Source organism: Colletotrichum chrysophilum, assembly GCF_026319265.1.
Source record: "Colletotrichum chrysophilum strain AFK26 chromosome Unknown scaffold_1, whole genome shotgun sequence".
NCBI lineage: Eukaryota > Fungi > Ascomycota > Sordariomycetes > Glomerellales > Glomerellaceae > Colletotrichum > Colletotrichum chrysophilum.
Genome location: NW_026517288.1, coordinates 429,129 through 445,416, shown reverse-complemented (window position 1 = coordinate 445,416; position 16,288 = coordinate 429,129). Strand labels below are relative to the sequence as shown.

Here is a 16,288-nt window from a genome sequence, read left to right as displayed (position 1 = left end):
TAATGTCGGGACGTTGTCTTTAACTGCCTGGGAGAAGCAGTCGTAACAGCAGAAACGTCACGGCCCCTCGGCGAGTGACCCTGTTAAGCCAGTCCATTTGCCTTGGACTACATATAAACCACCACAAATGCATGCATTATGGTTAACTCACAGACGGGGATGATGGCAAATGATGTTTATGTCTGGTTGGCAGTCTCACCACCTCACGGCTGATCGCCGGTGAGGCAAGAGCAGAACGACTGCTTGGACTGGAGGTGTCGGGCTACGAGAGCTTCATCGTCGATATCGCTCCTTGGGAGAATATTCCAAAGATTCGTAACGGACGGCACCGTTATTAAATGTGCCTACTTAGTCTGAATTCATACCATGGTTTCTCGCTCTTTGAGAGCATTGTATCATCGCAACGAGAACATTCACTGCTGACGTCTTGCTGTGACCATTGGACACACGGAACTACATTGTGTATTGGTGGATTTTCTCGCATAACGCTCATATATGAATATGCATATAGTCTCTGTTGTCTTATTCGACTTCCTACCCAGAGCGCTTGCTGGCCAACCCGGTCTGGATGCATACTGTAGGTAGGCCTTGTCTGAAAGCTTCCCAGATGGCTTTCCAGATGGCGTACATCAAGATATTTTCGCGCTGCAAAAAGCACTCCTAATCGGAGCATAGAAAACTGATATTGGATTGCCGCGCTAAACAATAACTCGTTCAGCGTCATGTTGACTCATGGCTACTACCTGTGTCATGGCAAGTGCAATCATAATCATAACAGGCTCATCGCGGAATACCGACATAGTCCAACCAGGGCCAAATCCTTCTCCATTCTCTGTCCTCATCGTTCTTTGAGTTTATTTGAGAGTTATTCCTTGGTGTCTACGTCTGTACACTCGTCGCCCCTATTTAAATCCCACTTCAGACTCAGTCGCACTTCCTTCGTTCCTGCTACCAGTTGTGCTCTCCTATCCAGGTGGAATTATGCACCCACTGGAAGGCGACTTTGGTCCCAAGCTGATGTCATAGACTGTGAATATGACGCTTTGAGAACATGTTTAGATCTCAAGCTAACGCCTCATGAGAAAAGGGGCAATGGAGTGACAAAAATCTCCGCGAATAGAGCGCCCGAAACATCGGTGCCATTAACCCTTCAAGGCTTCTCACCGGGATTGAAATCCGTTCTCGCAGATGGTCCTTTGAATTCTTGTTGTTTCTGTGGCTCGGCTTTGCTGTTTGGGTATTGCAACGTGAATACTGAACCACTCATCCAAAGTAGAGATGGATCGTGTTTGCAGAAATATCCAGGTTCAAGCTATCAATATCTTCAGTATGATTGTTCTACACAGAAATATGTACTGGAACTGAACGGCAAGGTGATCCTCGGGGGCCACTGGTTTATTGATAGTGCATCATCCTTTAAGTACTCAAAGGCCCAAGATACGCATTGTGATCACACACACATAGCCTTATTGGGCGGTTGAATTGAGCCCGTAACTTAGACCTCCGCTTCACTAGCATTAGGTGACTGCTCACGATGAAGAGGGTTGAGTGGGGGGTATACTCTAAGAGAGTGCTCAGGTAAACGATCCAGAATCTATGATATTTAAGGACAGAAACAAATCACTCCAGGATGTGCGAGCAAAGCAAACGATTCAAGATCATGATGATTTCTGTGCAGATATCTGGTTTGAAACAGATTGATAACAGGCTGAGCGATCTTCGTCGGTTCTGCAGGATTCCAATATCCACTGTGAACCAGCCATGATAGCGTTTATACATTCGCCCGTCATCTCTGTCAAGCTCTGAAGTCTTCAATCTGGGCTCGCGTCAACGCAGGATCCCATATTTCTATGGTCATGTAACACAACTTATTGTCAATATGAGTTGAATAAATTGTTTTTGAATAGTTCGGAGAACTTCTGAAATGCAAATTTGTGTTTGTTCTTGAGAACTAGATCATGTCTGAAAAGACACTCAATCCTTCTATTCGAGGTCCTGTCACAGAGCTTCAGATTCCTGAGGCGAGGTCGAAGTTGAAGCAAGCAACGTCACTCGCGATGAACGGCACAATCTAACGGTCTGTTTGCCCCAAAGCTTCAATAAGCTTGCCGTCAGACTTGGTCTCCCTGGGAACTGTAGCACCATGTTCATTGGTCCTCTCGGACTGTGATTATAAGCAACCATTCTAGAGGCTTAGCCGCTCGAGACTGAAGGTCAGTATTGCTCGTGGCTCACGAACAGGGGATGTTGTGTTGCCCAAGGAGACCTGGCCACCTTAAACGCGACCGTCTTGTCGCGTTGGCAACTCCTGGCAGCTAATCATTTCATCAACATCTCCCGAACGCGGGGTAATCGATCCAGTATAGAAGTCTCGGGAAATATTAACTGTCATAATCAATGCTCTCATTATGGCGGGGATGTGGCTGAGCTGCGAGCCTTTGGCTGGATTACACGACCCTTCTGTACTTGCCAGACGACGAGCTGATCAAGTTGTTAGACATGATCAGTCTCCAAAAGGTTAATTCTGTTGCCACAGATACATCACGAGTGCCACTGCGGCCTTTCTAAGCTTGATATCAAAGACGGGCAAGATCATAAGATGAAGAAATATACCAGGATCATCCACCAGCCACGGCTTGTCGCGTCGTGATGACGCGACCTTTGGGTCTCGTGATGGATATGAACGAACGGCATCGAATGAAGCCCATGTCGATGAGATGCATATTGTGAGGCAAGCTATTGCGACTAAGTCACACAGAGTGAATGTGACTGGTCAGAGCTCTATACGTGGTGGCGACGTGAGGCGAGGATCGGCGGTGACCGACATTGTCTAGGTTGCCTCAAATCCACCTTTACTGAAAATCATTTTGGCTTAGACGCTGACTTACCGCAGAGCCACAGAGGCCACGGGGCGGCCTTACCTGCAGCTGGCATCTAAGGCTGTCGGCAGTCTAATCGGCCTAGACGGGCACACTGGCTTCCGGATGCAACCCCGGAGACGGCGGACGGACCTCCGGGGATCCCATGAACCACGGCCACCACCCCGGATCCGTCACACCTTGCGAACCTTGTGGGTGAACGCCCTACATCACCGTCGCATAATGTGACGTCTTCCCGCGCGCGGTTGTCGTTCGTTCTTTTCGTCTGAAGATGTCCCAGTGAGGCTGACTGTATCGACCGTCTCAAAGACTCTGTATCAAGCTGAAGGAACGCCGGGCCCGCTTGGTCTTGATGCCAGGTCCGAGGGTTTTCTGCATGGCCGCTCGGCCGGCAGACGAAGCGCGGGGCGTTCTGTTCCACGCACCATTGACAGACTTCTCTGCAAGCAGAGTTTTTCTCGGTTGGATAGGCCAATCCGGCCCGCCGTACGCCATCGTCTGTGCGGAAAGAACGCAAGATTCACGGCTTGGCCGGGAAGATATCGAAACCTCGGGGACGTTCGAAAGAGGGAACCGCCAACCCGAGACCTGGGGCAGCTGAGTCTAAGGCTTGCTCTGCTTGCCCTGGATCCATGCCGAGCTGAAGCGCGGTGGGGCCGTTGCTGGACTGGAATACGATCCTGATCTATACGAAGTCCCGAGAAGCTTCTCTGCAGGTTAAATCAGCTTCACCGTCAACTTGTAGCCCATTAGCTGAGTGCTCATGTTCGAAAGGATGGGTTTCCGGAAAGCTGAAGTCACAGTGAGAGTGAGAATGGAAAGGCGCCATGTGGGGTTAAAAGTGACGCTCAAGCCACACTCAATTTTCACTGCAACACCGCCGGCTTCAGGCCAAAGAATTGAGATGAGCCGCTTTCGATGTGACGTTGCTGAAATTGTCTGAGAAAGCATGATAGCGACAAACATCGAGCTAGCATCTTTTCGATGCTAATCGTTGTCGGATTCGCATCCTGTCTGCGCCAACGGAACGGCAGCACCTGCGCCCAGCGCACCCCTCAAACTAAAACTCACTGAGAGTCTCACAACGCCGTCTCGCACATCAACACCAAAAACCTCACGATCAACAGCAAAAGACAACGCCCGAACAGCGTCGTGTTGATGTGACAAGAGAGGGATTCGAACCCTCGCCTATTTCTAGACTAGCACCTGAAGCTAGCGCCTTAGACCGCTCGGCCATCTTGCCGTGAATTGAAGGAAACACATCGTGTGGATCCTCAACTGGTGGTTGGTGAGAGCAGCGGCGAAGGTGGGACAAATACGGACCAGTTTTCGCACGCCGAATCGACGTCGCCTATCGTGCGGTGGGGTTCTTGCAAGAGTCAGATTGTGGGATATTGGGGGCGGAAAACTTGAACGACAGCTGGAGGAACCACCGCCGCTCATTAGTAAACCTGCTTCAGAAGGTTTACTTGCAATGCTGCCCCAACAACCCCTCTCGTTGGAACATGAAGATTGGATGACACGGATGACACTTCAGAATGGAAGGCGCCAAGTACGGCGGTCCTGGACGATAACGGGGACCAGGGCGCCTTTACGACATTACGGAGGTACCCGTATTATGGGTTCTAGCCGTTGCACTTCTAAGTTCCGCCAAATCATGGGGTAGAAACTCCAATAGCAACAGCTGAGAGAGAGAGCGCGAGAACGCACCAGAATCGGAGGGCTCAAGCGCTAAGCTGGAAACGGCTTGGAACGTGGCAGCGTGACCCATGCTACAACCGCCCAGGGAGGTGTGTTGGTGGTGGTGGGAAGGACGAACGATGACCGACTCAAGCGGAAAAGGCAAGCGTCCAGTCCATGTTAGCTGAGCACGCCGGGAGCGGAAGAGACAAGAAGAAGCAAAGGAGAATAGAGAAACCGCTAGCCAGTCAAACGGCGAAGAACGGCTGCCACACGAAACTGCCGCCGGCTTTTTTGTCTCCCATCGCAAAGCGCGCTAGCGCAGGCCTCCTTCACCATTGCATATGGTCCCCCTCTCAGACGAAGAGCTGCTAGACGACGGGACGTCGATCGAGATAGCGCGCGTGTTGCTGCTTCTGTGGCTGCTGGTCGCCGTGCGCAACGTCTGGGTGACGTCCACTTTGTCCGCCGGTGCTTGCAGATTGCTAGCGCCCTGCGGCTTTTGCAGCTCTGGTTGTGCAGGATACAGGATACCTCACACCTTCGGATGGGAGTGCGCGGGCGAGGTGAGGCGGAGCAGGGTTTCTGCAGCTTAAGTTTGGACGTCGGAGGAATTCTACGACAGACGTGAGGGGAGGCAGAAAAAAAAAAGAAGAGAGAGAAGCAATTTGGGGCGGCGCGGCACTATCTCTGGAGCCCTGCATGTTTCAACATGACATGGGGCAAGGTAATTAGGAACGAAGAGAAGCAGAGAAGAATCTCAGGGACCCCATCTTCCAATGTTGTTTCGGGCCGGGGTTGGTTTGCTTAATGAGGATGCGGAATGTTTCTCCCCTCGAGAGCAGGTCTGGAGATACGACCTAGATCGCCGGCTTCTACCGCACCTGTTGGTTCGTCATGTTCTTGGACGATCTGGTGCTTGTCCGAGACCAGTCTAGAGGATGCTCGGGGCTTGGACTAAGACGGATGACGACGGGCGACGCAGATGTCTTTGGCAGGCGCGGCAGCAGCTTTGATGATGGGAGACTCGAGATACGTAGCAGGCCGTAGAGCACATGAACCGTTATTTGCGGTAATCAGAGCTGGAGATGAGGGGAGTTGATGCAACCTAGGGGCTGGTGGAGGCGGCGTGAGCTTGTTGAAATGAAGGTGCGAGTGGTTGAGAGACGCAAGGCCCAGCTCCCTTAATTGTGGTTTATGCTTCCCTTGTCGTTGGATTGTTTGTCGACGCGGCCCAGACCGCATGCGATCCTGGTGACCTGATCCTTTTTCGGAGTCAGAATCCGTGCTGGGCTGCCCAGAGAGAGCGAGGTGAGGTGGGAGAATCTGGCTAAGATCTTCGATGAGAAGAAGAGGGACCCTCCCCTCCTGACTAGCACCTAGTACTATGCAGTAGGCTCCATCAGATGTTGCGGGCCAGAAAAGCAACGGTGAGGTTCCTGTGGCGCATTAGACGGCTACATGTCCCGCTGCGCGAGGTCGGCCTGGAGTTTGCCACGGACCATGCGTATCCCCTTAGCAGCGCCGGCTAATGGGCTCCTAGTCAGGGGTCTCGCTCACACTGAGGTGGATTGGATTTGCACAGACACGGCGCCGTTCCTGAGCCGCGACACCACCTTCGAGTCGTCCACGGGTCTCCTCTGGCTGCTGGTTGGCGGTTGGCTGTCTGAGTCTCGCCGTCTTCTCGGCGCGTCTTCTTTCGCGGGCATTCCTGTTGGACGGGGGGGGCCTGGCTGTCCCCTGTCCCCTATCCTCTGTGCCTACCCAGTGTGCCAGTACACCATGCTGTGAATGTCCCGCGGTCCCCGGCAGTTCTGCGGGAATGTAACTCTGCGTAGAGATCAGTATGATGAGATACATGGCAATCGCGCGAGTGGCCTCCCAGAAGGCGGTAAATTGAAAGCCCAATCCCATCGGCCGTCCGGTTCCCCCTTCCCGCGAGCATTTGAGCTCAGGGCGGAACAGCTGCGACTTCTGACTTCTCTGCACTGGCCAATGGATTTTGCAGCATGGAAGAGCGGCACCCACTTGAAATGCGAATCTCCGAGTCCCTCTTCTGCCAATTTACCAGATCGCCTCGCTGAGGTGCTGATGAAACCCGCCTCCTCTGCTGCAGTCCCCTATCAGATTGCCACTTGCCGTCATCGTGCCGCTGTTGCAGTGATACCTACTACCTGCTGGACCAAGGTGCCGTTCCTAGGTATTTGCAATAAGGAGGAGGTGTGCTGCAGGACGCTAGCGGGAGGCTTGATAACTTGATGGTGTATGCGTGTATGCAGCTATCTCTAGATTGGTCGTTGGTAAGGTAAGGTAGGTGCAGTACGGATACAGTACCAATGTATCTAGTTCTCTGGAGATCCAAGGCAGATGCAGGACAGGAGCTATTATCTATAGTCTATCTCGACATTGTTGTTGTTAAACACCACACGGGTTCTTTTCATCCTCGTCTTCTCTTCCTCCCTCATCCACCCCTCCCTCCGTCATTGCCTCGACTCATTCCACTCGTTGTGGCCGCATACCCGAATCACTCGCTCTCGACACCGAACTCACCGACCGACACTCGCTTGCCTCTACGTCGTCGCCCACTTGAGCCAGCGCATTGTTTGCCTCGCCCCTCGCTGTTTACGTCGTTGCTTCAGGCCAGGCTTGCTTTTGTAATCTCTGCTTGGCAAGGAAGGCACTGCACGCTTGTTTTATCTTTTATTCTTCTTCCTCATTGCACCGAGAAAGGAGAAACCAGGGGACCCCCCTTCTCTCCTAAACGGTTCTGAAAGGTCCACTACCTACGGTACAGCAGGCGGTCACCACACCCCTCTCTCGCTCGTTCCCAGCACACACTCACCCTCCACTCCCACTAACACCGGGGCCCCTTCTTTCCCCTGGAGTGCCACAAAGTCAGCTACCCGCCAGACCACCTCCTCATCCACAGCCCACAGTCCACACACACACGCACACCCTGGGCCGTCCTGTCCTGTCTCTCACAGTCTCCGTCCCTGCCTCTTTTTTCCTGCCGGCTGCCAGGTATTTTGCAAGGTAGCTTCCCACGCTACTGCGCCGTGCTGCACCCCCTTCCCTTTTTTTTTTTTACTTGGAAGAAGTCGGACTGGACTTGCACTGTGGGAAAGCGCGACTTCACTACGCCATCGTTCCCAACTCTAAAAATTCCACGCCCCGTCAGACATAAACACTCATTACAACCCTTCGCGGCCCGCCCCTGACTTGACCGCGCTGCGTCCAAAATCCATCTTGACGACCAGATTCACCCTCATCTCTCCCCGACAGTCTTTTGCCCTCGACAAGCTTCGGTGACAGGCGCGCCTTCTGCCCATTCACCTCATTGCGATCCGACGACCCTCATCCAGGACCCATTTTAGGGGGCCGCTGCAAGGACGCACTCAGACCGACGTCCTTCCTTTCCCGTTGACGAATCGGCCGCTACCCCCTAACTTCAACGCCAACGGCCAAAGGGGTAAATTCGACGACCGTTCAATTCTTTTTCCCCTTCCACAACAAGACAACCGCAACCGGCCGATCGCGTCTTTTCTTTCAATCCCGGATCAAGCTCATCTGTCTTGTCTACCTTCGGCCCGGGGCCTCATCGCCAATCATGGCGTCTTCGTACGTACAAATCCGTCGTCTTATTTGTCCAGTCCCATTTCAGGGACGCAAAAGGGGACCGAGACATTAACTTTGCGATTTGACAGTCTCGGTGCGGCTTTCCGCTCTCTCTGGCACGACCTTACCAGCTACGACCGACGTACGTCTCGATTCCCAATTAATCCTTTCCGTCTGCATTTCCACTGACGTTTTTGCAGACTCGACCGTTGACTCTCCCTACCGCACCGGTCGACACGTCCCTCTGAACCATCGCCAGAGCGGAATCCTCACCTCCGTCGCGACCGCCTCCGAATCCCGTGCCGATGTCTCCTCTCCCTACGGCGATGACAGCTACAACAGGCTCACCCGCGACAGCAGCTATCATGGCGGCCACATCCCTAATACCCCGACCAGCCCCAACCCGGCCGCGACGCCCTACTCTCCTGGCCTGAGATCCCAGTCGGCTCGCCGTTCAAGTCAGGCTGACGGCTTCGAGATGCAAAGCCCCGGCGATGTGCAGATGCAGTCTTTCCAGGACGGCGCACCCCCTCCCCCTCCCGTCTCCCACTCGTGGAAGAAGATTGATGCTTGGGCTGAGGAGCACTACCCTGAGCTCTTCGACCAGCTCTGCGAAGGCTGCACTGACAACGACCTCAACGAATTGGAGCACCAGCTGGACTGCTCCCTCCCCCTCGATGTGAGAGAATCGCTCATGATCCACGATGGTCAGGAGCGATTGGGTATGCCCACTGGTATCATCTTCGGCTCTATGCTGCTCGATTGTGAGGAAATGGTCCAGGAATGGGATCAGTGGCGCAAGGTCAACCAGGAGTTTCTCTCCGAGGCAGCGATCCGCAAGCCCGCCATGCCCTCCAAGGCTGCCCTTGGCAGCGAAAACGGCCAGCCCTCATCCTCCAGGACACCCGCCTCTCCTGCCGCCTCCAATAACCCTTCTTGGCGTCAGGACCTCATCGCCCGTCAGGATTGTGTTCCTCCCGGATCTGTGCAGCGATCGTACGCCCACCCCGCGTGGATTCCCCTTGTCCGTGACTGGGGCGGCAACAACCTCGCCGTGGATCTCGCACCTGGCCCCAACGGCAGATGGGGACAGATTGTTCTTTTCGGCCGCGACTACGACACCAAGTACGTTATTGCTCGGTCCTGGGCCCACTTCCTCGCAACTGTTGCGGACGATCTGAGCAGCGGCAAGTGGTTTGTGGACGATGAGACCAACGAGCTTAAGTTGCGCGAGTTCAAGGATGCGCGCGTTGAGCCTCCCTACTTTGGTATCCTGCGTTGGCGCATGGACCAGAAGTACGGTCGCCGAGCAGCAAAGCGCAAGTCGGTCGTGCCTCCCAACAGAGCTGGCTCGCCTGCTGGATCTGGCGCCAACTCCCCGTACTCAAGCCCCACGAATACCGAACCGAACGGCGAACAGCGCGGACGATCGATGCAACGATTGGGCGGAGCTTCACCTGTCGCCAGCCCCATCCGACCTGGCTACGGCAAGTCTAGTCCTCTCGCACGAGTGGCTGAAGAGACCCCTCTGCCTGACCTACAGACCAACGGCCTCAAGCCCACGAAGCTTGTTGAAGTCGAGACCCCGAGACCGAGCGAGGACACACCTAAGGGTTCCCGTGTGTCGCTACTGTCGCACGTCGAGACGACCGAGGCAAAGGATGGCATGGAGAATGAGGACCCCGAGGTCAAGGTGAACGGCACCACCAACGAGAAGGCGAATGGCAAGGCCAACGGCAAGCAGCCCGAGGTTACGGAGGAGCCGATGAAGGAGATCGAGATATAGATGGCGTGTAAAACTGGATACGACAGGACGACGATACGGTTTCCCCTATTCTCGGGGCCTTGTGACGCAACAGGGCTCGTCATACAGCAAAAATCGGCGTTTGGGGCGTCCGTGGCTCTAATCATCATGAGAGGACGTCTGCAGGGGTCATACAACATTGAAGACTTTTTTTCGAGCATCAGGGAACACGGCGGCTGGGCTTTTTGAAGTCTTTTTTTCTCTTACTTTTCTCACTTTTGACTGGGCTCTCTCTGGAAAGGGCCGAGACGGGATTACGCCGAGTGGTTATTTCTCCATTCTGAGTACTCTGCAGTCTATGGACATAGCTGCGTGGCATACGTACATTTGCACCAACCTGTTTACCCAGTTGATGGAGGTTTCTGACGGGCTCATTTCCTGACGGAGATGCGCAGCGATGATCTTACGCGCTGGCATTCACAGGCGTGCCAGTAATTGGTAGTGTACTATTAGGACCTTTTGTCTACTTTTTTATCTCGAGCGCTCCGAGGCATGGGCGTAGGAATAGTCCTCAATACAGGTCGGCTGTTGCAGCCTAAGCTATAAACTAGTCCCATTCCGTGGTCCAGCCGTGAAGAGGTAACAATAACAGCCAAGACGATGCACTGGGCCCGCTCAGCTAGCAAAAATGTTCGTATGGGATTCTGACGAGAGATCTACATGCGGATGCATCACATCTTTTCAGGGTGCAGACATGCCCCTCTTTCACCTCGTATTCCGTGCAACTGGGACCGATTCGTGTTTGCGGGGTGTATATGGGGTTCAGAAGGAGCCTAGAACACTTGGGAAGACCGGATCGCACCGATGGGATCTACAACCGGTATCCACGTTGAGTCTTCGTATTTGGTGTCTTGGATTGCAGTGAATGGGATTGTCTGTTTTGGGAAGTAGCTGAGGGCGCAAAGGTTCGCTGGGTGTTTCCGCATTCCCTAGGCAAACGCCCACTTCAATAACGGCATCACATACTTGACCGCAATCCGTGAAACAGCCTCATGATGGTTCTTGGCGCCTCCAGCTTAATTGCATATGCCCAGACAAATATCAATTGCTGCCCAGATGCCCAGACCTGCCAGCACGAGAATAGAAGCTTGGCTTGAAAGCAGCTCCAAAGTCATGTGATTCGATCCATATCACGTGATATAGCGGAAAAACTCCGGAAGAAGCAGCAGGAAGCAGGGACCAGGCAGTGGGACTGTGACGCCTCAGCTGTGCCGGATGAACGTCAAGGCGACCATCAATCGGGACCTTGGTCACTTCTCCCAGCCTTCAACATCGCCGACGGAACTGCACAACAATCGGGCGCAGACGAAACCTCCATCACACCGCACCGATCGCAACTCTCTGTGAGGTTGCTTTCATATAATTAATTACGACGACCGAACAATCCCCTTCGCCCCGAGTCGTTGGCGACCGCGATCGATCCCCGACCTATTCGAGCTACCCACCCATCCCGGACGACGCAATCATGGAGGAGGAGCGCCTCTGGAAGTTCCGCAAGCCGGAGTGGCTTAACAGCATCTGGGCGCGCAACTTGGGCGTCTACGGCGCCGGAGCTCTGGTGAGCCTTTCCCCCCTTCCTTGATTACCGATCCCTTCCCCAGCGACGCTGATGTAGCCAACCCGGCTGCGCTGCGTCCCAACTCGCATCCACCTTCCAGGACAACCCGACCGCTAACCTCCCTCCGCCTCTGCAGTTCTCCATCGCCTTCTACGTAATGCTCGACTCGGCGGTCTGGTCCAAGTCGGCCAAGAACGGCTCCGACACGCACATCACCTTTGTCGACTGGCTGCCCCTCATCTTCTCGTCGCTGGGCATGCTCATCATCAACAGCGTCGAGAAGGCGCGGCTGTCGGCGGACAGCTTCTCGTACAGCGGCAACGGCGTCGCGTGGAAGGCGCGCGTGGTGCTCTTCCTCGGCTTCGCGGCGCTGGCGGGCGGCATGGCGGGCGGCGTGACCGTCTTCGTGCTCAAGTTCGTCGTGCAGGACGTCGGGATGCCCGCGCTGGGCATGGGCATCGAGAATGTGGTGGCGAACGCGCTGGTCGGCCTGAGCAGCGTCGTGCTCTGGATCAGCCAGAACATGGAGGATGAGTATAGCTACAACCTTGCCCTGTGAGGAGGAGCCAACAGTTCCCGAGGGCTAATGTTTGTAGGGACGGCGGCGGCTGGGGACGTGTCCCGCAGGAGTCGTAACCTGGGGAAAGAGAGAGAAGATGAGAGAGAGAGCATGATGCTGTGTTTGTATGAGGTTATCAACGGGAGATTGCGTCGAACGGAGGCTGGCATGTGTAATTATAGCACTGGATACCGGGGCGCATGGGCTTCTCGCGGCATGGGAACTAGCTTGCATTTCTTATGTGACCCTTTTCCTTATCCCCCATCATTGAACCCCATTGGGGCGGAGATACGATGACGTTGTGACTGGACCAACGGGGCAGACATTTCGAAAGTTCTTGATTTTGGATTTGCAGTGCGCGGCTGTGATTTCCTCACCACAATGTCGACTGTATTGACAACCGACAGGCCCCGGAGGACGTCAGACTATGGATGCAGAGATACGTTGGGAGGGATCCCTTTCTGAGGGCTGGATGAGAGTTCCAAGAGCACAGAGGATGCGGCCACCGCGATACATGGAAAATTGCAGCTCCCGTTCAGGTGGGCAAACGAACGATGAGCACCACAGCTGGTCACATCATGTTGAGAAGCGTCATTGGCAGTAGTCAGCTGGTCGAAGCACCCATAAACATAAATATGGAGTAATTCTAGGTGAGAGCTATGCCACACCAAATTGCGATGATCGTCTCATGTAGGATCCATGGTGAAAGAGTGGCTATGTAATTCCGGGGCTCGAGATCATCGCTGCTCGACAGCCGCAAAACGAGATTTGTATTTCTGCTGCTGATTCGATTGCCGGATAATCTAACGACACAGACGCAGGTGAAGGGGTAGTAAGCAGGTATTATAGCATTATTTGGTGGATATCAGAGGGCGTCATCGCTATCACAATCTCATTAAAGAACGCCTGAGAAGGCTGGACATTGCCCCTTTGCGTTGTTTGAAGGCACCTTGACCCATCCGAACGCGGTGGAGGTAGTCCTATCTCTGCACCTTTTCCCAGCGTCCAGCATCAACGTGTTATATGCAAAAGTCAGGTTACTTTGAATAGACCAACCTTGATGGTACGTACATTTGAGGCCTCTAGAAAGTTCATGCTACCTCACCAACTCAATGGGGCACGAAGTCATCTATTTCGTGCATGCCAGCTGTTGTAGCCATCTGATATCGGGCCCTGAAACTCCTCGATCGATTAGCGTCGGTCAATGTTACCTGCCATGGCTCGGGCTGCTGACTGTCACTCGGTCTTTCTGGTTACCATGTATCCATCTCATTCCGCCAGGTCACTAAGTGCGCGGTTTCAGATTCGTACCTGCCACGCTCAGGAGACGCGGTTTCGTGGGAGCAAGCCAGCAACCCTTATTTATCCATATCAGTACATGCTGACAGACAGCCAAGCTATCGAGCCGGACGATTGCTGAAATTGTGTCGGGCTAGATAGTTGAAAAGTGTGCTCCAACATCTATTTATTTGCCTGAACTACAGCTGGTCAAAGATACTAGCTTAGGTGCGCGCCGCGAAGATGGCTCATTCAGATCTCGCTCTGCGCACTGAATGTAAACCACGTTGGTGCAAAGTGATGGGAATTTGGGACGCCGAGAGGATGGGTCTTGACGTATTGCAAACGCTGAACTTTCCATCGGAAGGGCAAGCTTTCGACACTGGTAATAGTTGAAAGTAATATATATTCATATGATCGTGACTACTCGAAGCTTTTACCAGCATAATGACATCGTGACGTGATAACTTGTGACTTTCCTCAAGCTACTGCAACGTCGTCGACTCTTACGAGACGAAAACTATTTATCGCCTCGGACAGGACGGCTTTGCCTGTAGAGCAAGTTGTAGTCCTCCACAGCATAATAATCAGCCCGATTAAACGCGTGAAAACAGAACCAGAGAATTCGAGATTTACGACTCATTCCATGACTACCGTCCGTCGGATTCTGGATGGATCTTGCTTCTCTGTTGTTCGTCTGGTCATTAGACAGAGAGCCTCGAGCGCATAAAACAGCAACTCAACCCTGACATTGGGTAGAGATGCCGCATTGCGTTAATTCAAGTCTCATCCTCGTTGCTGAAGCTACAAACTAACTCATAGTGTATTGTTATCAGAAGAATGTTCCCGCGATTCTTCTGATGGGTGCACAGCGTTATGGTGAGTGTTAAGTAGACCATGATGTTGTCTACCAAAAAGTCTTCCTAGATCGCCAGACAATATTCTTGAATGTCAGGGCTGACTTCTTTTGTCCTTAGGTCTTAATGTTCACCGACATGAGGATGGAAGAGACGACACGAAAGGTCATATGACAGCGCTTCTGCAACGATGGCACGCAGATCGGTCGTCTGCCGCCTTCCTAGTCTGGCCGAAAGTATTCAACTGGAATACAGAGAGACCAGATCAAGCTCATGAGCTGCTATGGGCTTTTCTAACGAAAACGGTGATATTACTCTTTATGAGTTGGCGTAGGTACGCAGCTGCGATCTTTAAACTGCCGCTCGGAAGCCCTACATCCTGTCCGGTCACCGAACGTCTTAGCTGGCGTCCTCTAATATATACGCCGCGGACTGACAAACGCATACCATATTCTCATCATGAACAATGCTGTGCATCAAATTTGCAAAGATCATTATGTATTATATTATCTTGACAGTAGCATTCTTACTACATCTGCACCCCGCAATCACCGGACCGAAATTGCAGGATTCAAGTCTCTCTTACAGTTTCCAGGTGGGAACATATTTTCTACTTTGAGCCCTCATTCTAAACCGGCACGTTCGCAGGACAAGTCCTGCAGTCATATTGCCCATGGGCAGCTCTATCATCCAGGTATTTATTCCTGAATACTTACAACAAGAAGACTGATTTGAGAATCGTGGCCCAGGACGTGTCAAAGGTACGACATGGCACCGCCACATTTGAATCAGTCTAGCCCCCTAGAGACAATTACTTGGCATCACAGGGATTTCATTTAGTTGGCTCTCTTTCTAGCTCAGGCGGCTACACAGTATCTCATTTTTCAAGACGTCCTGCGGACGACTGGGAGTCTAGCAGGATGTCATAGGTCTATAAAGAGTGAAGGAGCAGCATCGAAGGAGCAGTACACTGCACGAGTGTTGTTTGCGTCTTCATGAATTAGTTCTGCGGTATGTACTGCTTCTTACTCTCGCCATCGATGTCCGATTCAAAGATACTTTTGTTCACCCGTGACCACTCCGTTCTGTATCAACCTCAGTCTATTCAGACCAAACACTACGAGGGAAGGATCTTCCCCATAAGTGTTAACCCATTGGGCTCTTGCTTTCTGTCCAAGGCGATACCTCGACGTAATGCTAAAGGTCTAGCGAAACTTGATCACAAACAAATCTTTCATGGATATCCTGTGATTGGGAAGAACCCAATAATTGTCACAGAACACATCCATTTCATAGACCCACCTGCAGGTTCACGTCGTCTCCCTTTACACACAGCAAACCCCCACGCAAATCATCTCAAGACTTTGACAGCTCATTCCAATCCCTCATTGTTAACCTCGAGTCATCTCATAGAAAGCTACGCTACTCTCCCGCTTATCTCAACCTAAACACACAAAGTTCGACCATCTTTTAACAAGTCACACCCTGACCCGGAAGCTTCCCCCGTATCTCCCTACATTACCCCTGAATCCCAGTCGCAAAAAGCCTCATCGCAACTTCATATCCCCTAAAACGGGCAAAACTAGTAAGCATAGACACTCATCTATCCATTTCAAAACATCAACACGGCCCGGCCCGGCAAACCCCTGACACTTGCCAGCCTGGAACCACTCGGATTCCAACCACCAAGCGGAAAAACAAAACAAAAAAGCGTTGGGTCTGACGGGTCATCAACACAGACGGAGACGGGACCTTAACCCTCCTCCCCTGCCGGCCCGAATGAATCGTACAATCCCAACGGTACTAGCACATGTCTAGCCGTTCAAAGTCAGATGGATCGTCTTGTCCTAACCCTTCAAAACGTTCATACCTCCTTGCCTGAAAATTTACTTCACCGGATGGCATTCCGACTCGAGGATATTCCTGAATACGGGCGCTGCAGAAAAGCACAAGAGAAGAAAAGAAGCATTCCCTCCGTGGGCTCAGACCCCTTATGTCTCACTAAGAAAATAAAAGCCGCCGCCACATTCAGGAACTCTCCAATCTGCAGCGGCGGAC

At 52.7% G+C, this 16,288-nt stretch overlaps 2 protein-coding genes and 1 non-coding gene across 3 annotated transcripts; 2 read left to right on the top strand and 1 right to left on the bottom strand.

Annotated features, from left to right (window-relative positions):
- Positions 1–4,040: 4,040 nt before the first annotated feature.
- Positions 4,041–4,122, bottom strand: COL26b_000118. Its single transcript has one exon. It is a non-coding gene; the product is annotated as a tRNA-Leu (tRNA).
- A 4,044-nt stretch (positions 4,123–8,166) lies between these two features.
- On the top strand, positions 8,167–9,960 carry COL26b_000117 (uncharacterized protein; the record flags this gene model as incomplete). The annotated part of the gene is made up of 3 exons (XM_053173091.1): positions 8,167–8,177; positions 8,264–8,316; positions 8,375–9,960. The coding sequence occupies 3 exons, from the start codon at positions 8,167–8,169 to the stop codon at positions 9,958–9,960; spliced, it is 1,650 nt and encodes a 549-aa protein (XP_053042797.1).
- A 1,483-nt stretch (positions 9,961–11,443) lies between these two features.
- Positions 11,444–12,095, top strand: COL26b_000116 (uncharacterized protein; the record flags this gene model as incomplete). The annotated part of the gene is made up of 2 exons (XM_053173090.1): positions 11,444–11,536; positions 11,673–12,095. The coding sequence occupies 2 exons, from the start codon at positions 11,444–11,446 to the stop codon at positions 12,093–12,095; spliced, it is 516 nt and encodes a 171-aa protein (XP_053042796.1).
- Between the last annotated feature and the right edge of the window lie 4,193 nt (positions 12,096–16,288).